The 17,322-nt window shown below is 42.3% G+C and overlaps 1 protein-coding gene across 2 annotated transcripts in view; it reads right to left on the reverse strand.

Annotated features, from left to right (window-relative positions):
- Window positions 1–17,116, reverse strand: part of SP1 (Sp1 transcription factor) — a 30,339-nt gene extending 13,223 nt beyond the window's left edge. Inside the window, exons 1-3 of one of the 2 annotated variants that reach the window (XM_070410139.1) lie at window positions 17,059–17,116; window positions 15,842–16,008; window positions 13,573–15,085 (exon numbers count right to left, since the gene is read on the reverse strand). In XM_070410139.1, the coding sequence (XP_070266240.1) occupies window positions 13,573–15,085; window positions 15,842–16,008; window positions 17,059–17,065 (1,687 nt within the window). In that variant the 5' untranslated portion in view covers window positions 17,066–17,116. Of the gene's footprint in view, window positions 1–13,572; window positions 15,086–15,841; window positions 16,009–16,198; window positions 16,543–17,058 lie in introns of those variants that run through there. The other variant, XM_070410138.1, reaches the window with a different exon arrangement.
- Window positions 17,117–17,322: the final 206 nt, after the last annotated feature.

Here is a 17,322-nt window from a genome sequence, read left to right on the forward strand (position 1 = left end):
ATATATTCTAAAAAAATTTCGTAACTTAATTTTTACAATATCCTGTTATACGTAATTATTATTAACAAACTACAACGCTCACTAATGACTGATTACTATAATCGTGTTGCATTCATTTGCCTTACATGCCTTATGCACAGGCACACCATTTCTCTCCACTAATACTAGAAGCAAATATTTTAGCAGCCAATTGCCACGTGTTAGTCTTGTACTGACTTGTTTGGTGTGCACAACAGGAAATATTTTGCTTTTGGAGAACAAGAAAAATGTGTTTATTTGCGTTACACTTATTAATCTGTGCAGTTATTCAGTGTCTGGTAAGTTCATGTTCAAGAAAAAACATTAATTTTTATTAAAATGTTCTATTATTTTATGTTAATGACTACTCATTTATTTCAGCCCTTTGTATTTAGCATGTCTCTATCGAAATAAATCTACTTTTCTATGAAAATTGAAACTTTTGTTTTTTTTGCGGCCCACAGAAACTTAAACCTCGTTTATGTGGCCTGTGTTAGCCTTTGAGTTTGACATGCTTGTTCTAGACAATGTTATCTGTAGTACTGAGACTTTAAGGGAGCTAAATAAAATGAAGTTTGCTAAAAGTTTGACACTTCACATTTTGATACGTGGGACAAATTTCCTGACGGTTAACACTTACAAACAGCATCAAATTCCTTTGCAAGCAAACCAATGATTAAAACCAAAATAGTCCATGGAGTAAACATTTTCAATACCAAAAAAGAAGTGCAGGAAGTGAAGATTCCTATTTTATGTAACCCCTATTTCATATGCCTATTTCTTAAGTTGAAATGCCTACTTCTTAAGTTTGTGTGATAAGGCACAAGTAGATTTTATTGCAATAAAATTTTTTTAAACTTAAGCCCAAGCTGGTATGGCTCAGTTGGTTGAGGGTCATCCCTTGGATCAAGAAGTTGCTGGTTTGCTTCCCAGTCAGGGCACATGTGCTGGTTGTGGGCACGATCCCCAGTAGGGGCATGCAGGAGGCAGTTGATTAATATTTCTCTCTCACATCGATGTGTGTGTCTCTCTCCCTCTCCCTTCCTCTCTCTCTTTCTCCCTCTATAATTAATAAAAACGTATTTTTTTTAAAATTTAAGACTTAAAGTCAATTAGTTGTCAGAATGTTTTCAGGAATAAATCAAAGAACCATCAGTAATTAAGTCTAGACATGATGCTATGTTAGTGCTTTTATTAAGACAGCTCTGGGGGAAGAAAGAAAAGACAGCTCTGACCAGGCATTTGACTAAAAGTTTAATTACCACTACACCAAGATGCTTCTGAATAAGCTAGAGATAAGAATATCCATTGTCTGGGATGACAGGACAACTGTCATTTTCTAAGGCTCAAGGGTGTCATTTAATTAATTTCAAAATGGGAAATGCTTGCCAGCAACAAGCCATCTTTGCTTTCATTGGTCTTTTACGTATGAGTAATTAAAACAAGGAGATAAGCAATTACCAGTCACTAAGAATGATTTACCTTTAAAAAGCATGTTCAAACACACTGTAAATTTCAACAATTTTCCTTGTGCAATCCTAAGCAGCAATAATTCCTGTTTCAAGTCTCAACCCTTGAGGTCTATTTTAAGCATCTTACTTTACAAATATTCAAGATTTAAATAATATAAAAGCAGCTGGATCAGCTACAATAATATTAATAATCTTGCACCACTAGGTTCAGAAATTTGGAAATAATATTGTAAGAAAACTAATCAGAAATGCTTAAAATGTAATTCTGACTAAAAACATAGTATGAAATGTGACTTTTAAAATATATATATGTATTTTTATTGATTTCAGAGAGGAAAGGTGAAGGAGAGACAGAAACATCAATGATGAGAGAGAATCATTGATCAGCTGCCTCCTGCACTCCCCACACTGGGGATTGAGCCCACAACCGGGACATATGCCCTGACTGGGAATGGACCATGACCTCCTGATTCATAGGTTGATGCTCAACAACTGAGCCACAACGGCTGGGCTAAAAATGTGAATATAAAAAATATATTTGTTTATAGAAACTAAAAGCAAAGTTTCAAAAAATTACTGTATCTCCTCAAAAAATTAAAAAGAGCCCTAGCTGGTTTGGCTTAGTTTAGTAGATAGAGCATCAACCTGGGGACTGAAGGGGCCCGGGTTCAATTCCAGTCAAAGGCACATACCCAGGTTGTGGGCTCGATCTCCAGTAGGGGGTGCGCAGGAGGCAGCTGATCAATGATTCTCTCTCATCATTGATGTTTCTATCTCTCTCTCCCTCTCCCTTCCTCTCTGAAATCAATAAAAAATATATTAAAAAATTTAAAAACAGAACTGGCATAAAATCCAGCAATTCTATTTCTGGTTATATAGCCAAAATAATTGAAAGCGGTATCTCAAAGAGATATTCATACCTAGGTTCACAGCAGCGCTATCCATAATAAACATGAGGTTCTAGAAACAGCCCAAATGTGGACAGGTGGGTAAAGAAAATATTGTAAATGCATACAATGGGATAATATTCAGCCTTGAAAAGGAAGAAAATCCTGTCACATGCTTTAATATGTATGAACTTTGAGGACATTATGCTCAGTTGAATAAGCTAGTCACAATATTCTGTGATTCTACTTATATGACATAAGTAGTCAAATCCATAGAAACAGAAAGTAGAGTAACAGTTGCAAAAGCTGAGAAGAAAATGAGGACTTTAACGGGTATAGCATTTCTGTTTTGTTTTGTTACTCCTTACTTGAGAATATTTTTTCCATTGATTTTTACAGAGAGAGAAAGGGAGGGGTAGAGTAAGAAACATTGATGTGAGAGAGAGATATCAATTGGCTGCCTCCCACATGCGTCCCGACCAGGGTCGGGAATCAAGCCTGCAACAGAAGTACGTGCCCTTAACTGGAATCAAACCTGAGACCCTGCAGTTGGCAGGCTGACACTCTAACCACTGAGCAAAACTGGCCAGGGAGCATTTCAGTTTTGTAAGATGAAAAAGTTCTGGAAATCCATTGCATAACAATGTGAGTGTACACTACTTACCACCATGAAACTACACTTGAAATGGTTACAGTGTGTTTTTTACCACAATCCTATCTAATAAGAGGGAATATGCTAATTGACCCTCATGTTGTCACAAAGATGGCGGCTCCCACAGCCAATAAGGAGAATATGCTAATTGACTGCCACGCCCTCAAAGATGGCAGCACCCATAGCCACAAGATGGCAGCACCCAGTCCCCTCAGCCCCACTGGGGCGCCTGCCTCTGGAGTCCCCCAGCCACCCAGGGCCGGCCAGCCCAAGGCACAGGCAAGCCTCAGATGGCGGCCGCCCAACCACCCAGGGCCGCCTGAGGCTCAGGTAACCAGGGCTGGCTGAGGCTTGCGCTGCCAGCAGTGGCAGCAGCAGAGGTGTGATGGGGGCGTTGCCTTCCCCTGATCAATGGGTCACCTCCCATCCCTGAGGACTCCCGGGCTGTGAGAGGTGGCCACTGGACTGAGGGACCCCCCTCCAGTGCATGAATTTTCATGCACCAGGCCTCTGATTATTTAGTCCAGCTGGTGTGGCTGTGATTAAGCATCGACCTATAAACCAGGAAGTCACAGTTCGATTCAAGTCAGAGCACATGCCTAGGTTGCAAGCTTGATCCCAGTGCAAGGTGTGCAGGAGGCAGCCAACCAATGATTCTCTGTCATCATTAATGTTTCTATCTCTCTCTCCCTCTCCCTTCCTGTCTGAAATCAATAAAAATATTTTTTCAAAAAGTAATCCTAGCCCTAACCGGTTTGGCTCAGTGGATAGAGTGTCAGCCTGTGGACTCAAGGGTCCCAGGTTCGATTCTGGTCAAGAGCATGTACCTTGGTTGCAGGCACATCCCCAGTAGGGAGTGTGCAGGAGGCAGCTGATGGATGTTTCTCTCTCATCGATGTTTCTAACTCTCTATCCCTCTCCCTTCCTCTCTGTAAAAAATCAATAAAATATATTTTTTTAAAAAAATAATTCTATATAATAAAACCCTAATATGCAAATCAACTGAACGGTGAAACAACTGGCGGAACAACCAGTTGCTATGACGCACACTGATCACCAAGGGACAGACGCTCAACGCAGTAGCTGCCTCCAGCCCTTAGGTCCCGACCCGTGGTGGCATGCCCCCCAATTGCCCCGCTGAGGGAGGTGACTGACGGCAGTGGCAGAGGGCGGTGCCAGTGCCAGGCCAGCCAAGACAGGTGCGAGCAGGGGCCCCAACTGCCCCGCCAGTCACCCAAGAGATCAGCCCTGATCTTCGACCAGGCCTAAGGACCCTACCCATGCACGAATTTTGTGCGCCGGGCCTCTAGTCTACACTAATAAAAGAGAAACATGTAAATAGATGACACTCCACTACGCCCACCAGCCAATCGGATGAGTATGCAAATGAACCCAACAAAGATGGCGGTTAATTTGCATATGCAGGTGCGGAGCGAAGACTGAAGGCTCTGGCTGGACTGAAGACTGAAGGCTCTGGCCAGAGTGAAGACTGAAGACTGAAGACTGAAGAGGCTTGGCTTCTCCGCTGCGGCCGGACCAAAGGCCTGGGTCCCGGGTGCTGGAGGAAAACCAGTGCCAGCAGCCAGGGGAAGGCCCATTTCACGAATCTCTTCATGCAACGGGCCTCTAGTCTATATATCAAAGCCTAAGCAACCGAAAGACCAGAACCTATGACATGCACTGACCACCAGGGGGCAGACGCTCAACACAGGAGCTGCCCTCTGGTAGTCAGTGCACTCCCACAGTGGAAGCACCACTCAGCTGACAGACCCGTCCCGGTGGTCCACTGGCCCGATGGCAGCCACTCCTTCAGTAGTCCTACACCTACAGACCAGCACCACCAGCACGATCCTGACAGTGCCTCTGGCATCCTGGAAGTTGGCCTCAGGCACTGCGGCCGCTTCCCTTCCCTAGACACTCCACAAGGAAGAAAGGATATAAAGGCGGCCACCAGGTGGCTCCCGACAACCAGCGCAAATATCAATGGGACAGATCTGGATCCCGGGCCAGCAAGGTTGTCCCATCGCCCACCAGGAGAGCCGACTGCATCCCGGTCACCCTCCCTCAGGACCCCACTTGTGCACGAATTCGTGCACCGGGCCTGTAGTAATTTAATAACTAAAATTCTTCATATTTGTTCATTTTAAACAATCTCCCCCCCAATATGTAAATGCTAGGGATTTAACAGAACAAAACACAATTAAGTAAATCATAATATTTACGTAATTTTCTTCCCTCTTTCCCATGCATCTACTTTTACAAACATGAGCCAAAATTTTAAGTAAAAGGATAAACAGTTAAAAAAAAAAATTTAAAGACCCTGGCTGGTTAGGCTTAGTGAATAGAGCATCGGCCTACAGACTGGAGGGTCCCTGGTTCAATTCCAGTCAAGGGGACATTGCTCAGGTTGCTGGCTCAATCCCCAGTAGGGAGCATGCAGGAGGCGGCCAATCAATGATTCTCTCTCATTGCTGAAGTTTCTATCTCTCTCTCCCTTCCTCTCTGAAATCAATAAAAATATATATTTAAATATATGTATATTAAAAAAAACCACACCAATTCCTACAGCCAGTCGGCCTGGTGGTCAAATCCCTCTAGTGTTAACTACAACAATTAAGGCTTGGCTAGAACAAGACTGCGCACAAAGACCACAAGGGGGTGCACCAAGAAAGCATAAAAGATGTGGAGACAAAAAAACATGACAGAAATGGAGGATATGGAGCTAAGAATCGCAATTTTGAGGGCTTGCCATAAACTTGTGCAGAGCCTCACGAAAACTAATGAGACCCTCGATGCTACGATAAAGAAATTAGAAAGTAAGCATACACGGACTGAAATAAAGAATATTATACCCAATAGCAGACCAGAGGAGCACAAGAATCAAACCAAAGATTCGACAAAAAACACCCAACTGGAAAAGCAAAATGAAAAAAGAATCCGAAAGTGTGAAGATAGTGTAAGGAGCCTCTGGGACAGCTTCAAGCGCACTAATATCAGAATAATAGGGGTGCCAGAAGATGAGAGGCAGCAAGATATTGAAAACCTATTTGAAGAAATAATGGCAGAAAACTTCCCCCACCTGGTGAAAGAAATGGACTTACAGGTCCAAGAAGCGAAGAGAACCCCAAACAAAAGGAATCCAAACAGGACCACACCAAGACACATCATAATTAAAATGCCAAGAGCAAAAGACAAAGAGAGAATCTTAAAAGCAGCAAGAGAAAGAGACTCAATTACCTACAAGGGAATACCCATACAACTGTCAGCTGATTTCTCAACAGACACTTTGCAGGCCAGAAGGGAATGGCAAGAAATATTCAAAGTACTGAATACCAAGAACCTACAACCAAGATTACTTTATCCAGCAAAGCTATCATTCAGAATTGAAGGTCAGATAAAGAACTTCACAGATAAGGAAAAGCTAAAGGACTTCATCACCACTAAACCAGTATTATACGAAATGCTGAAAGGTTTCCTTTAAGAAGAGGAAGAAGAAAAAGGTAAAGATACAAATTGTGAACAACAAACATGCATCTATCAACAAGTGAATCTAAGAATCAAGTGAATAAATAATCTGATGAACAGAATGAACTGGTGATTACAATGAATCAGGGACATAGAAGGGGAATGGACTGACTATTCTTGTGGGGGGGGAAGGGGAATGGGAGATGCGGGAAGAGACTGGACAAAAATCGTACACCTATGGATGAGGACAGTGGGTGGGGAGTGACGGCGGAGGGTGGGGCGGGAACTGGGAGAAGGGGAGTTATGGGAAAAAAAGAGGAACAAATGTAATCAGAACAATAAAGATTTACAAAAAAAAAAACAAAAAAAACAAAAAAAAAACCACACCAGCCCTAACCGGTTTGGCTCAGTGGATAGAGCGTCAGCCTGCGGACTCAAGGGTCCCAGGTTCGATTCTGGTCAAGGGCATGTACCTTGGTTGCAGGCACATCCCCAGTTGGGAGTGTGCAGGAAGCAGCTGATCGATGTTTCTCTCTCTCATTGATGTTTCTAACTCTCTATCCCTCTCCCTTCCTCTCTGTAAAAAATCAATAAAATATATTTTTTAAAAAAAACAAAAACAAAACACCAAACCAAAGAAATTTCTTCATAATATGGAAAATTAGGTTTCAGGGTTATGGGCTTTTTACTTTTCTTTTTTAAATATATTTTTCTTTATTTCAGAGAGGAAGGGAAAGGAAGAGAGAGACAAACATTAATGATGAGAGGGAATCATTGATTGGCTGCCTCCTGCATGCCCCACACTGGAGTTCGAACCTGCAATCCAGGTATGTGCCCCTGACCAGAATCAAACCTGGGACCCTTCAGTACGCAGGCCAATGCTCTATCCACTGAGCCAAACCAACTAGGGCACGGGCTTTTTACTTTTACCTTCTTTAAGACAAATGGTCTGTATAAAATTAATACTCTTTCTTTCTTGAGTGCAAGAAACTCCCAAAGAATTCTAAGCAGAGTACTTTCAGATACATCATCAGTAACCATATAGAACCTGGACAAAACTGGGCCCTACAATAGTCTTTTTTTTTTTTAAATAGATTTCAGAGAGGAAGGGAGAAGAGAGAGAAACATCAATGTGAGAGAGAGTCATTGATTAGCTGCCTTTTGCAAGCAAGGCCCCTACCAGGGATCAAGCCTGCAATCAGAGCATGTACCCTGACCAGGAATTGAAAGGTGGTGACCTCCTGGTTAATAGGTCAACACTCAAACACTGAACGGGGCCCTACCTAGACTTTAAAAGGGTTGTTAACCATATCCACAACCGAAATGAAGGGGGTAAGGAAAGGAAGGTCCTGACAGGGAAGTTACAGAATAACATGAAAAAACAATAGATGGAGAGCAATAAGGAGATCAGATTTGCTATAAAAATGTTTCAAGCATATCAGGGAGAAAAATAAGAACTGTCAAAAAAAATCTTTCTAATTGTCAAAAGGGGGGGAGGGTAATTCCCACATTCCCAATATGACACGTTGACCCTTATGTGTTCAAAGACTGATTATGTCTTTGATTTCTCTTTTGCCATTTTGTTCCTCCCTTCATTATCATTGATTATTTATACTTTACTTAGAGATTAAATAAATTCAAATTAATTCATCTGGTTAAAACAAATTCAAACTCATAACAAAGTTTATAAAGAAGTTGTTGATTAACCATGCCTTTTGTTTCTTTTTTTCCAATTATCTGTCTTAGGCTATAAATGTCAGTAACACCTCAAAACTGAAAGAGGGGTTGAGGGGGGGGATCAAGTCTATTCTTCTACTTGATAGAAGTGGGGTAGAAAGGATCTTGATTTGAAGTAAAAAAAAAAATGTGTCACTAAATTTTGTCAGTAGCCTTTGGCAAGTCATTGAATCTTTCTACACCGTTAACACGTTAAGCGCCCAGCCTGTGTTTTTTTTTAATATATATATATTTTATTGATTTTTTACAGAGAGGAAGGGAGAGGGATAGAGAGTTAGAAACATCGATGGGAGAGAAACATCAATCAGCTGCCTCCTGCACACCTCCCTTGGGATGTGCCCGCAATCAAGGTACATGCCCTTGACCGGAATCGAACCTGGGACCTTTCAGTCCGCAGGCCGACGCTCTATCCACTGAGCCAAACCGGCTAGGGCAACGCCCAACCTGTTTTGTCTTCCGGATGGAAAGTATAGTGTCAGTCACCACTGACTGGGCACTTAACATGTTAAGTCTGAATGAAGGTACTGGAAGGGATGAAGGTTTCCAGATCTAGCAACTGTCAGTTTAACTGCTATTACCATGGCTAGTCTGGTTTAATTTTATTAGGTTTGCAAAGAGCTGTAATTTTAAGCAATCAAAACAGGGTCAATTCAATGAAGAACTTACTGAATAATTTTTAAAAATCTAGCTCAATAGCATTTAACCTTAGGTTATTAGCAACAAACATTTGCTTGCCTATGAAAACCATTTAAAATAATTTTCCAGAGATGTATACACTTCTAACTTAATTCTCTCATCTCTTAAAGGGCAAGTCTTTGTTGTGACCTAGTTATATTTTAACTCCTTCTTGAAATTGTTAAATTATCTTTTATTTTGTACACAGACACATCATGAGAAGGAGGATTCCGTGTAAATTAGATAGGCACATCCAAACTTGCTGAACAAGAAATACTGCCTAGTTTCCATAAACCATTCAGAGTTTTAAAAACATTAGAGCAAAAGTACAAATTCAAATTACAGCTCAGGTTTGCAACCAATTCTGAAAAATACTCTTTCTACAGAAAATTTTTCAGGTCTTTTAAGGAGAACAACTCTAAAAAACCTAGGATAGTATTAACAATATAGTCATAGTTGGGCAAATAAGTTTTAAAATAATCCTTCTACACAACAGGGCCTGTATGTTAAATGCTAGCAAAAGGAACAGTACTATTGTGACACACCTTCTGCAAGAAATATGAAAAATACGCTTGTTTTTCAATTAAATAGTAAAGTGAAAAATTTCAACTATTATGTAGTGTTTACACACACAATACAAAGCATTAGTTACAAAAAGCATTACTTATATAAAGCTTTTCTACAGATGTTCATCTTACATCTTACAACATTTTCAAAGCCAACAAAACAATTAAAAGCAAGAAATGACCAGAACTAATTATTAGTGGTAACATTTACATACTACTTTACAAAGTGGAACAATTAAAAGGAAAGGGAGATTGAGAATTGAACAGATACTAAAGTTTTCTCAAACACTAGGCACTCTTGTGCTCTTGTTATTTAATTAAGATCTAAAATGGCCACATTACACAACGCAGTATGATTTAACAATGACGTCATTTACTGAAAGCCACTGGAATGAATAAATAGGAGCAACAGAAAAGGTTTGAAGACTGTCTTCTCAGTCTTTTCAGATCAAGACACCTAAGTTTTAAAAGCCTTTTCTACTTAAAATCATTTAAAAAGTACTAACATCACCATAAGAAACAAATATATTTGATAAAGAAAGCAAATGAGCAAATGATGCAGAAACATTTGATATATTTGATAAAGTGTATTATTTTAAAATAGGAAATTCTCTTGTATGATCTTTTGCACTAGAACAATTCTCAACACATTTAAATAATCTAAATCTACTTATCACTAATGTTCAGATGCACTAGGCTAAAATAAAAGTTTTTAACAAATTAGGTCTCAGCTATCTGACCCCAAGCTTAGTGACACTATTGGCAAACCAACTCTAGTATCACGTTCAACTTAACTTCTAAGAGAAGACATTTTCCTGACCCCGATAAAACCGAACAGATGTGAATTTTTTTATTTTTAGTGCCTGAAATTTGCTTCTTCAGTGAATTATAGCCATCAAGGAAGTATGTTCTATTCTCCTGCCAAAGCCCTGCACTCTTTATTAGGCAGAACTCCCACGAAGTCACCCAAACTCAGTCTTTCAAAGCCAGCCCCTACTCAACCTGGGGTAAGAGTTTTCAGGTCTCAGCAGTTATTGGGGGGAAAAACCTGAAGCTTTGAACTGGAAAAAAAAAAAAGATCTACGAGTATGACTACAAAATGAGAGGAAAGGGTGTTGGGAAAAAAAGAAAAAGCTGCTAACTTTAAAAATAAAACAAAAACTAAGCCCATCAATCATTTCACTGTCTGGAAACTAAACTTAGTTTACTGGGTGGTCCCTTCCTCACTACCACTCACCAGGGGCAGGGCCATGAAAAACACAGAAATAAAGAGGTGGCTGGTTTGTTTCTAAGTTTGTGTCTTTGCCTGTGTATTCAGCAAACAGAAGTAAACAAGAGTAGAAGTCAACAGGAGAGCTTAGAAATGTTTTAAAAGATTCTTTTATTTTTTAATAATAAATGTAAACAGACCAAGTGAACACCATGGAAGCTTTAGTCTTTCACAACCATGCTATCTATCTACCTATTCTATTCTACTACATCATACTGCCAAGAGCTTGAGTTTTTCTAGTAAAATAACTATATACCAGAAAAGGTAAAATGAGACACCGCAGCTTCTAGGCAACAGCTGAACAGCACTAAGCTTCAAGGAAGTAATTTTATTATCTTTCATTAAGAATGAAGTCAGATCAGTTGAAGAGAAAAAAATGTTGCACAAGTATGACTAACCAGAAAGGAGGAAACTGTATCTTCAGAAACCACTATTAATGAAGCAAAGAACTTCAATTCTCACAAAATGGCCTTTCGGTGCCTCATCTCATTAGTGAATGTCAAGCTCTGCTATCTTACAAAAAGGCATGCATTTTCTTGAGCTCAGAGAACATCTATAACAGCTAGGTAGCCCTATCCTATGACATATTAAATGGCAGACTTCCCCAGAGCATGATTTAGCAATGAGTGCCTCATAACTACTCCTTAGAGCTTAAGTTATAAACCTTTAAGAAATTGCAGGGATCCAAATTATTATTAATGGGAACAATCCTACAGCTTTGCTTTCCTCTGAAGAGCAAACTACTGGATACAACCTCAGAGCAAAGAGAAAACAAATGTGCTAATGTAGATTAACCAGAAAGTATCTAATTTTCCAGGCTGTTAATTTCAGTTTTTTATTAAACTTTCCTCATAATTTTGAGCCTACAAAACACTTGCCAACTCTAGAGCATTAAATTTCAAAGAAGCAAAGCTACACATTTTTAACAATCTAAAGGATTTCTCAAGTCCAGACTTAAAACAGGTAATGAAATGCCTAGGAGAACTAACCACAAGCCCAACCTCTGGCTGTAGTCTCATCACTTAAAAGTGCTTTTTAGTATCTCAATGTCCTCACCGAGAAAATAAAGCAATTTACAGATGATTTCTTAGGTCCCTTCCAACTGTAACTTTCTAGTGTAAGATCACTAAGAAAACTACTGTCTTGATAATGCTCAAAATGTAGTCATTGTAAATACACCATAAGAATGTAAAAAAGTTAGGGAACTTGACCCCCCAACCCAGATTTTCCAAACCTTCAGAAGGCAGGAAATATGGCTGGCTGCCTATTTGTTATTCTCACTTATATAAAAACCAGTCTAAATGGTATAACATGCTATAATAGAAGTAAGCATTTCATATACCTACATATATTCCAATAGAACTAGGAGTTCAATGGCAATAAACAATTCCCCATAATTTTTATATATCGTGTCAGAATATAAAAACGTATATGTATCCTTTTATCATGCTTTAGTAAAGATTAGCTACCTTGTGATGAAATTTAAAATGATACATTCTAAATAGACTGTAAACTTTTTAAATAGATATGATTTAAATTTCAAATTAACCAATTTGAAATTCACTTAGTTCAAAGTAAATGACTGAATATTGTGGTCAACTGATTCCATACACATTCCAATATATATACTCTTCTCTAAAGACTATATATATACCTCTTCTCTAAAAGACTATATATATACACCTCTTCCCTAAAGACTATTTTTTCCTTCAATATTCTCCTTATTCCTGATTCCTCTCCACCTCCCCACTTCATTCCAGGCCTCACTCCCTTTCTCTCCCACACACTATTCCTTCCTCAATCACATACTATTTTCATAGCAGTCTTAAGAAGTGGTTCTCTTATCTAGGAAGTATCAGAATCATCTACGAAGCTTATTAAAAATATACATTAGTGCAAGGGCAAGTGGATGGCCTCTACTTTTAAGGCAACTAGGAGTTAAAAAAATAATTAAACCTTGAGTAACCAGCTTGCTCAGGGCAGAACATCCTGATTAACTAAAGATTAACCAGAGAACTTATTGTGTTGAAAAAAATCCTTCTGGAACCCATTATGTCACTTTTCCCCTCACTTAGGAGTTACAGTTCTTCATGAGAAATATCTGATGATTTAATAACTGTCCTATAAATAAGTCGAGTTTATAATCAATTTTTATCCTACACGAGAGTGGACCCCAAAAGCTAAATAAAACCATCAAGCTAAGAATGATTTTATATTTTTTTAAAGGGTTGTAAAAAACAAACCAAAAAAATGTGATTAAGACCACATATAGCCCTTGCTCTAGCCAGGTTGCTCAGTAGATAGAGCACCGGCCTGTGGACTGAAGCGTTTGGGGTTCAATTCTGGTCAAGGACATATGCCCAGGTTACAGGCTCGATCCCCACTAGGGGGCTTGCATGAGGCAGCCAATCAGTGATTCTTCTCATCATTGATGTTTCTCTCTCTCCTTCTCCCTTCCTCTCTGAAATAAATAAAAATATTTTTTTTTAAATAGACCATTTAGAGCCCTAAAATAAACACTATTACTAGGTCTAAAATAAGTACTATCAAGCCCTTTACAGAAAATGTTTTCAGATCCTTGTTCTGTAGTACTAAAGGCACTGGAGGTACAGATTCCAGGGTCATTGCCCAGAAGTGCTCCTTTCTCATCAGATTAACTGGGGGAAAAATTTTCCGTTAAATCAGTTCCAAATAGAATCATTGCTATTTCTCTAACTGACTTGCCTAAATGATTAGCCCTTAAGAAAGTTACTCCCTTCTTTGGAATCAACAGTTTCAGCTGAGGTGCTAGTTAAATGTGCAACTAAATGCAAAAAATTAGAAGCCTTACCTGGGGCATTTGCTATAGTCAAGGGCAGGCTTGGAAGCTGGTGCACCTGGATTCCCGAAGCACCCAAAGCACTGAGGTTAATAGTCTGGAGACCAGGCATGGAGGATAGTTGAGCAGCATTCACAGTGACTGTGCCCGCAGGAATAGAGGCAGCTGAGGCTATGGGTGTAAGGGTGGTATTGCTGCTGCTGGTCTGCCCCAGGGAAACACCCTGCATTGGGGCCAAGGTGATTGTCTGGGCCTGTGGGTTTTGAACTTGGAGGTTCTGCAGCTGAAGAGTCTGCCAACTGACCTGTCCATTGGGCCCCACTGTTGGTGTCCGGATGATGATGGGGCCAGAGTTTGGAACAGCCTGAAGCTGGAGGTTCTGGAGGGTTTCCTGGGAGATAGCTTGAGTTGTAAAGGTCTGCCCTGACAATGGTGCTGCTTGAAGAGCCTGGAGGGTCTGTCCCCCTTGAACTAACTGAGGCTGGATAAGAATCTGTTGTTGCTGTGACTGCTGGTTTTGTTCTCCCTCTTTTTGCTGACTTGTTTGCAGTGAACCTCCAGATGTCTGGTTCTGCTGAATGTTCAGAGCATCAGATCCCTGGAGCCCACTAACCCTCTGGGATGTCTGTCCCTGAGAGTTGGTCCCTGCTGATCCGCTGGTGGTAAAGTTCATAATTCCCATGTTGCTGGTGGTAGTAGTTGTTGAATAGCTATTGGCATTGGTGAAAAAGGAGCTAGAACTGGCTTGTGACGATACCAAACTGGCAGAACTAATGGCAGTCCCTGAGGTGACGGGCTGTGAGCCACTCTCCTGGGACCCAGAGCTGCTGATCGTGACTGCCTGAGAGCTAGGAGTCAAAGTAGCTGCAGAAACACTGTTAACAGGTAGCAAAGTGATATTCCCATTCAGGGCCACCGGCACATTGGTCACATACTGAGTCTGTCCTGAGAGGACATTATTAGCCAGGCCTTGGAGGGGGACAGCCTGCTGGAGTAGATTTGGCATAGCAGCAATGATGTTGCCTCCACTTCCTCGATTTGTGATGATCTGTTGGTTTGCACCTGGTATAATCTGTATTTGACCAGAACCGTCCTGCTGCACTTGGGCCCCAGTAGCAGCAAATTGCAGCTGTTGCCCATCAACGGTCTGGAACTGTGGGATTACCTGATACTGAATATTAGGCATCACACCAGGTAGTCCTGTCAGGACTTGCTGGTTCTGTAAGTTGGAGGTGGCAGCCACAACATACTGCCCACCAGAGACGGTACGATTCTTGGAAGACTCACTGCCATTGCTGCCATTGGTACTGCTGCCACTCTGTTCCTTTGAGGTAGGAGTAGCCCCAGAGGAGGAAGAGATGATCTGCCAGCCATTGGCACCCTGTGAGAGTTGTGTAGCTGTGAGGTCAAGCTCACTGGTGCCCCCTGACTGGGTTGGGCCCTGGGAGTTGTTGCTGTTTTCATTGGGTGATTCAATTCTGCTGCAAGTTGCTGCCAACAGAGCCAAAGGGGATGGCTGGGATTCCTACCCAAAAAAATGAGAGGGAAAGAATTAGTTTAATGACATCCAGCCTAGGGGGCAGTATACAACAAATAAACAGCCAACAGTGCAGAAAAACTAAGAGCAAAAAAACCCAAAAAACGAACAAAACAAAAAACAGCCTACGGACTGAAGGGTCCCAGGTTCGATTATGGTCAAGGGCACATGCCTGCCTGAGTTGCCAGCTTGATCCCCAGTGTGGTGTGGGCAGGAGGCAGGGACCAATGAATCTCTCTCATCATTGATGTTTCAACCTCTCTCTCTCTCCCCCTTCCTCTCTGAAGTCAATTAAAAAATATGTATTAAGCACTACCTGGTTTGGCTCAGTGGATAGAGTGTCAGCCTATGGACTGAAAGGTCCTGGGTTCGATTCCAGTCAAGGACACATGCCCAGGTTGTAGGCTCGATCCCCAATAGGGGGGATGTAGGAGGCAGCCAATCAATGATTCTCTTTCATCATTGATGTTTCTGTCTCTCCCTCTTCCTTCCTCTCTGAAATCAATAAAAAATATATTTAAAAAATTTATATACATATATTTTTAAAAAACAACAAACATGAAAAAAATCTGTTGCTGAAATTCTCATCTTTGGGGAATCTTCTCCAAGTCACCTATCTCTCTGTACTTACTTCCCTATCTATAATGTGGTTAGCCCCTTCGTAAAACTTATTCTGTGAAAAAAACCATCTAAGACTATACATCCTCTCAACACTTTCTCCTCTCTGTCCTGATTGTTCCTTACCTGTCCTCCTCCTCCTCCTCCTCCTCCACTGCTGCTGCTACTGCCTGTGCTGCTGCTTCGAGCCTGAGAAAAGGCACCACCACCATTACCATTGCCCCCATTATTGCCACCAACTCCTTTCTCAATCTTCACCACGGCTGTCATTTCATCCATGGAGTGATCTTGGTCTAAAAAGAAATAAAAGATAAACAACTTAAAGTTGGGGGAAGAAAAAGGGTAAGGTGAGGAAGGGTAGAGGAGGTTATGAGGAAACAGACATGACTAAAAGGTGAAAGGCGCGGGGCGGGGTGGGGGGGGTGGGAATGGATGGGAGAGAAGGGACAGTTGTAGGACATGTAGGATATGAACTAGGCTCACTGATGCCAAACTGGGTCTCAACTCTCCTTTTCACAAACTTAAACTCAGAAAACATTGAAAAGATGCTTTTGGTATAGGAAATGTGAAAGGCCGTGGGCATGTTGAAAGAGTTTCAAAAGAAAAAGTATGGGGGGGGGGGGGGAATAGGTTAAGGCAAAAAACATGTGGATGTATAGAAAGCTTGCTAAAATTAGGATCAAAGGAGAAGAATGAGGAAAATTCAAATACAAAAAGTAACAAAAGGAAAGAAGGCGAAAAAAGAAAAGCGATAAAAGGTGTGAGTGGGGAAACATTTGTGAATTCTGTTTAAGGGACTAAAGGGGTCCAGGGATTAGAAATCTGGAGGTTTCCGGGCGGACTGAGGGCGGACCCTAGAGGGAAAGGGCGGTTTCGGGGTGAGGGGCGTGGAAAGGGCGGGACGGTAGGGGGGGAGGGGGAACCTACGGAGGGGGGGGAGGGCCCTGGGGCAGGCGGTGACCAGAAGGCGGACCAGGGAGGCGGTTGGCCCGGGCGGGGCCTGCACTGCTCGGGCCACCCCCGCAGCTCCAGCCCCCGACGGGAGGAGCCTCAGGCAGGCGGCCGAGTTGTGGGGGGTAAGGCCCGTCCCCCCGCGGCCGGGGCGGGCAGGGGGCGGGCGAGGCCATTCTGCCCCCTCCCCCGGGGCGGGTGGCCCATCCCCCTCCTCCTCGGAGGCCCCGCCACTGCCCCTTCTCCCTCCCTTCCCTCCGCCCCGGGCGGGACCAAGGCCGCCGCCGCCGCCTCCCGCCCGCCCCCCCTCACGGCGGGGACCGCCCGGTCGGCCCTCGCGCGCGCCCCCTCATTCCCTACCACCCCTAAGCTTTGAGTGGACTCATCCTTACCGCTCATGGTGGCAGCTGAGGGACGAGCTCAAGGGGTCCTGTCCGGGGGGGTTGGGGGGGGCCGGGAAAAACGCGGACGCTGACGAGGCAAGCGAACCCGGACCGGACAGGGAGGGGGGGGTAAGGAGGAGGGAGCAGCGCGCCACAAGCCCAGCCTAGGCCCCACCTCTTCGCTACTGCCCCGCCCAATGAGGGAGGGAGAAAGGAGGGACTCGCAGAAGAAAGGCGGTCAGGTAACCCAATGGCAAGACTCGCTTGCTCTCT

This window comes from Myotis yumanensis, unplaced genomic scaffold, assembly GCF_028538775.1.
Source record: "Myotis yumanensis isolate MYYU_CA2020_CCGP unplaced genomic scaffold, mMyoYum1.0.hap1 SCAF_3, whole genome shotgun sequence".
Lineage (NCBI taxonomy): Eukaryota > Metazoa > Chordata > Mammalia > Chiroptera > Vespertilionidae > Myotis > Myotis yumanensis.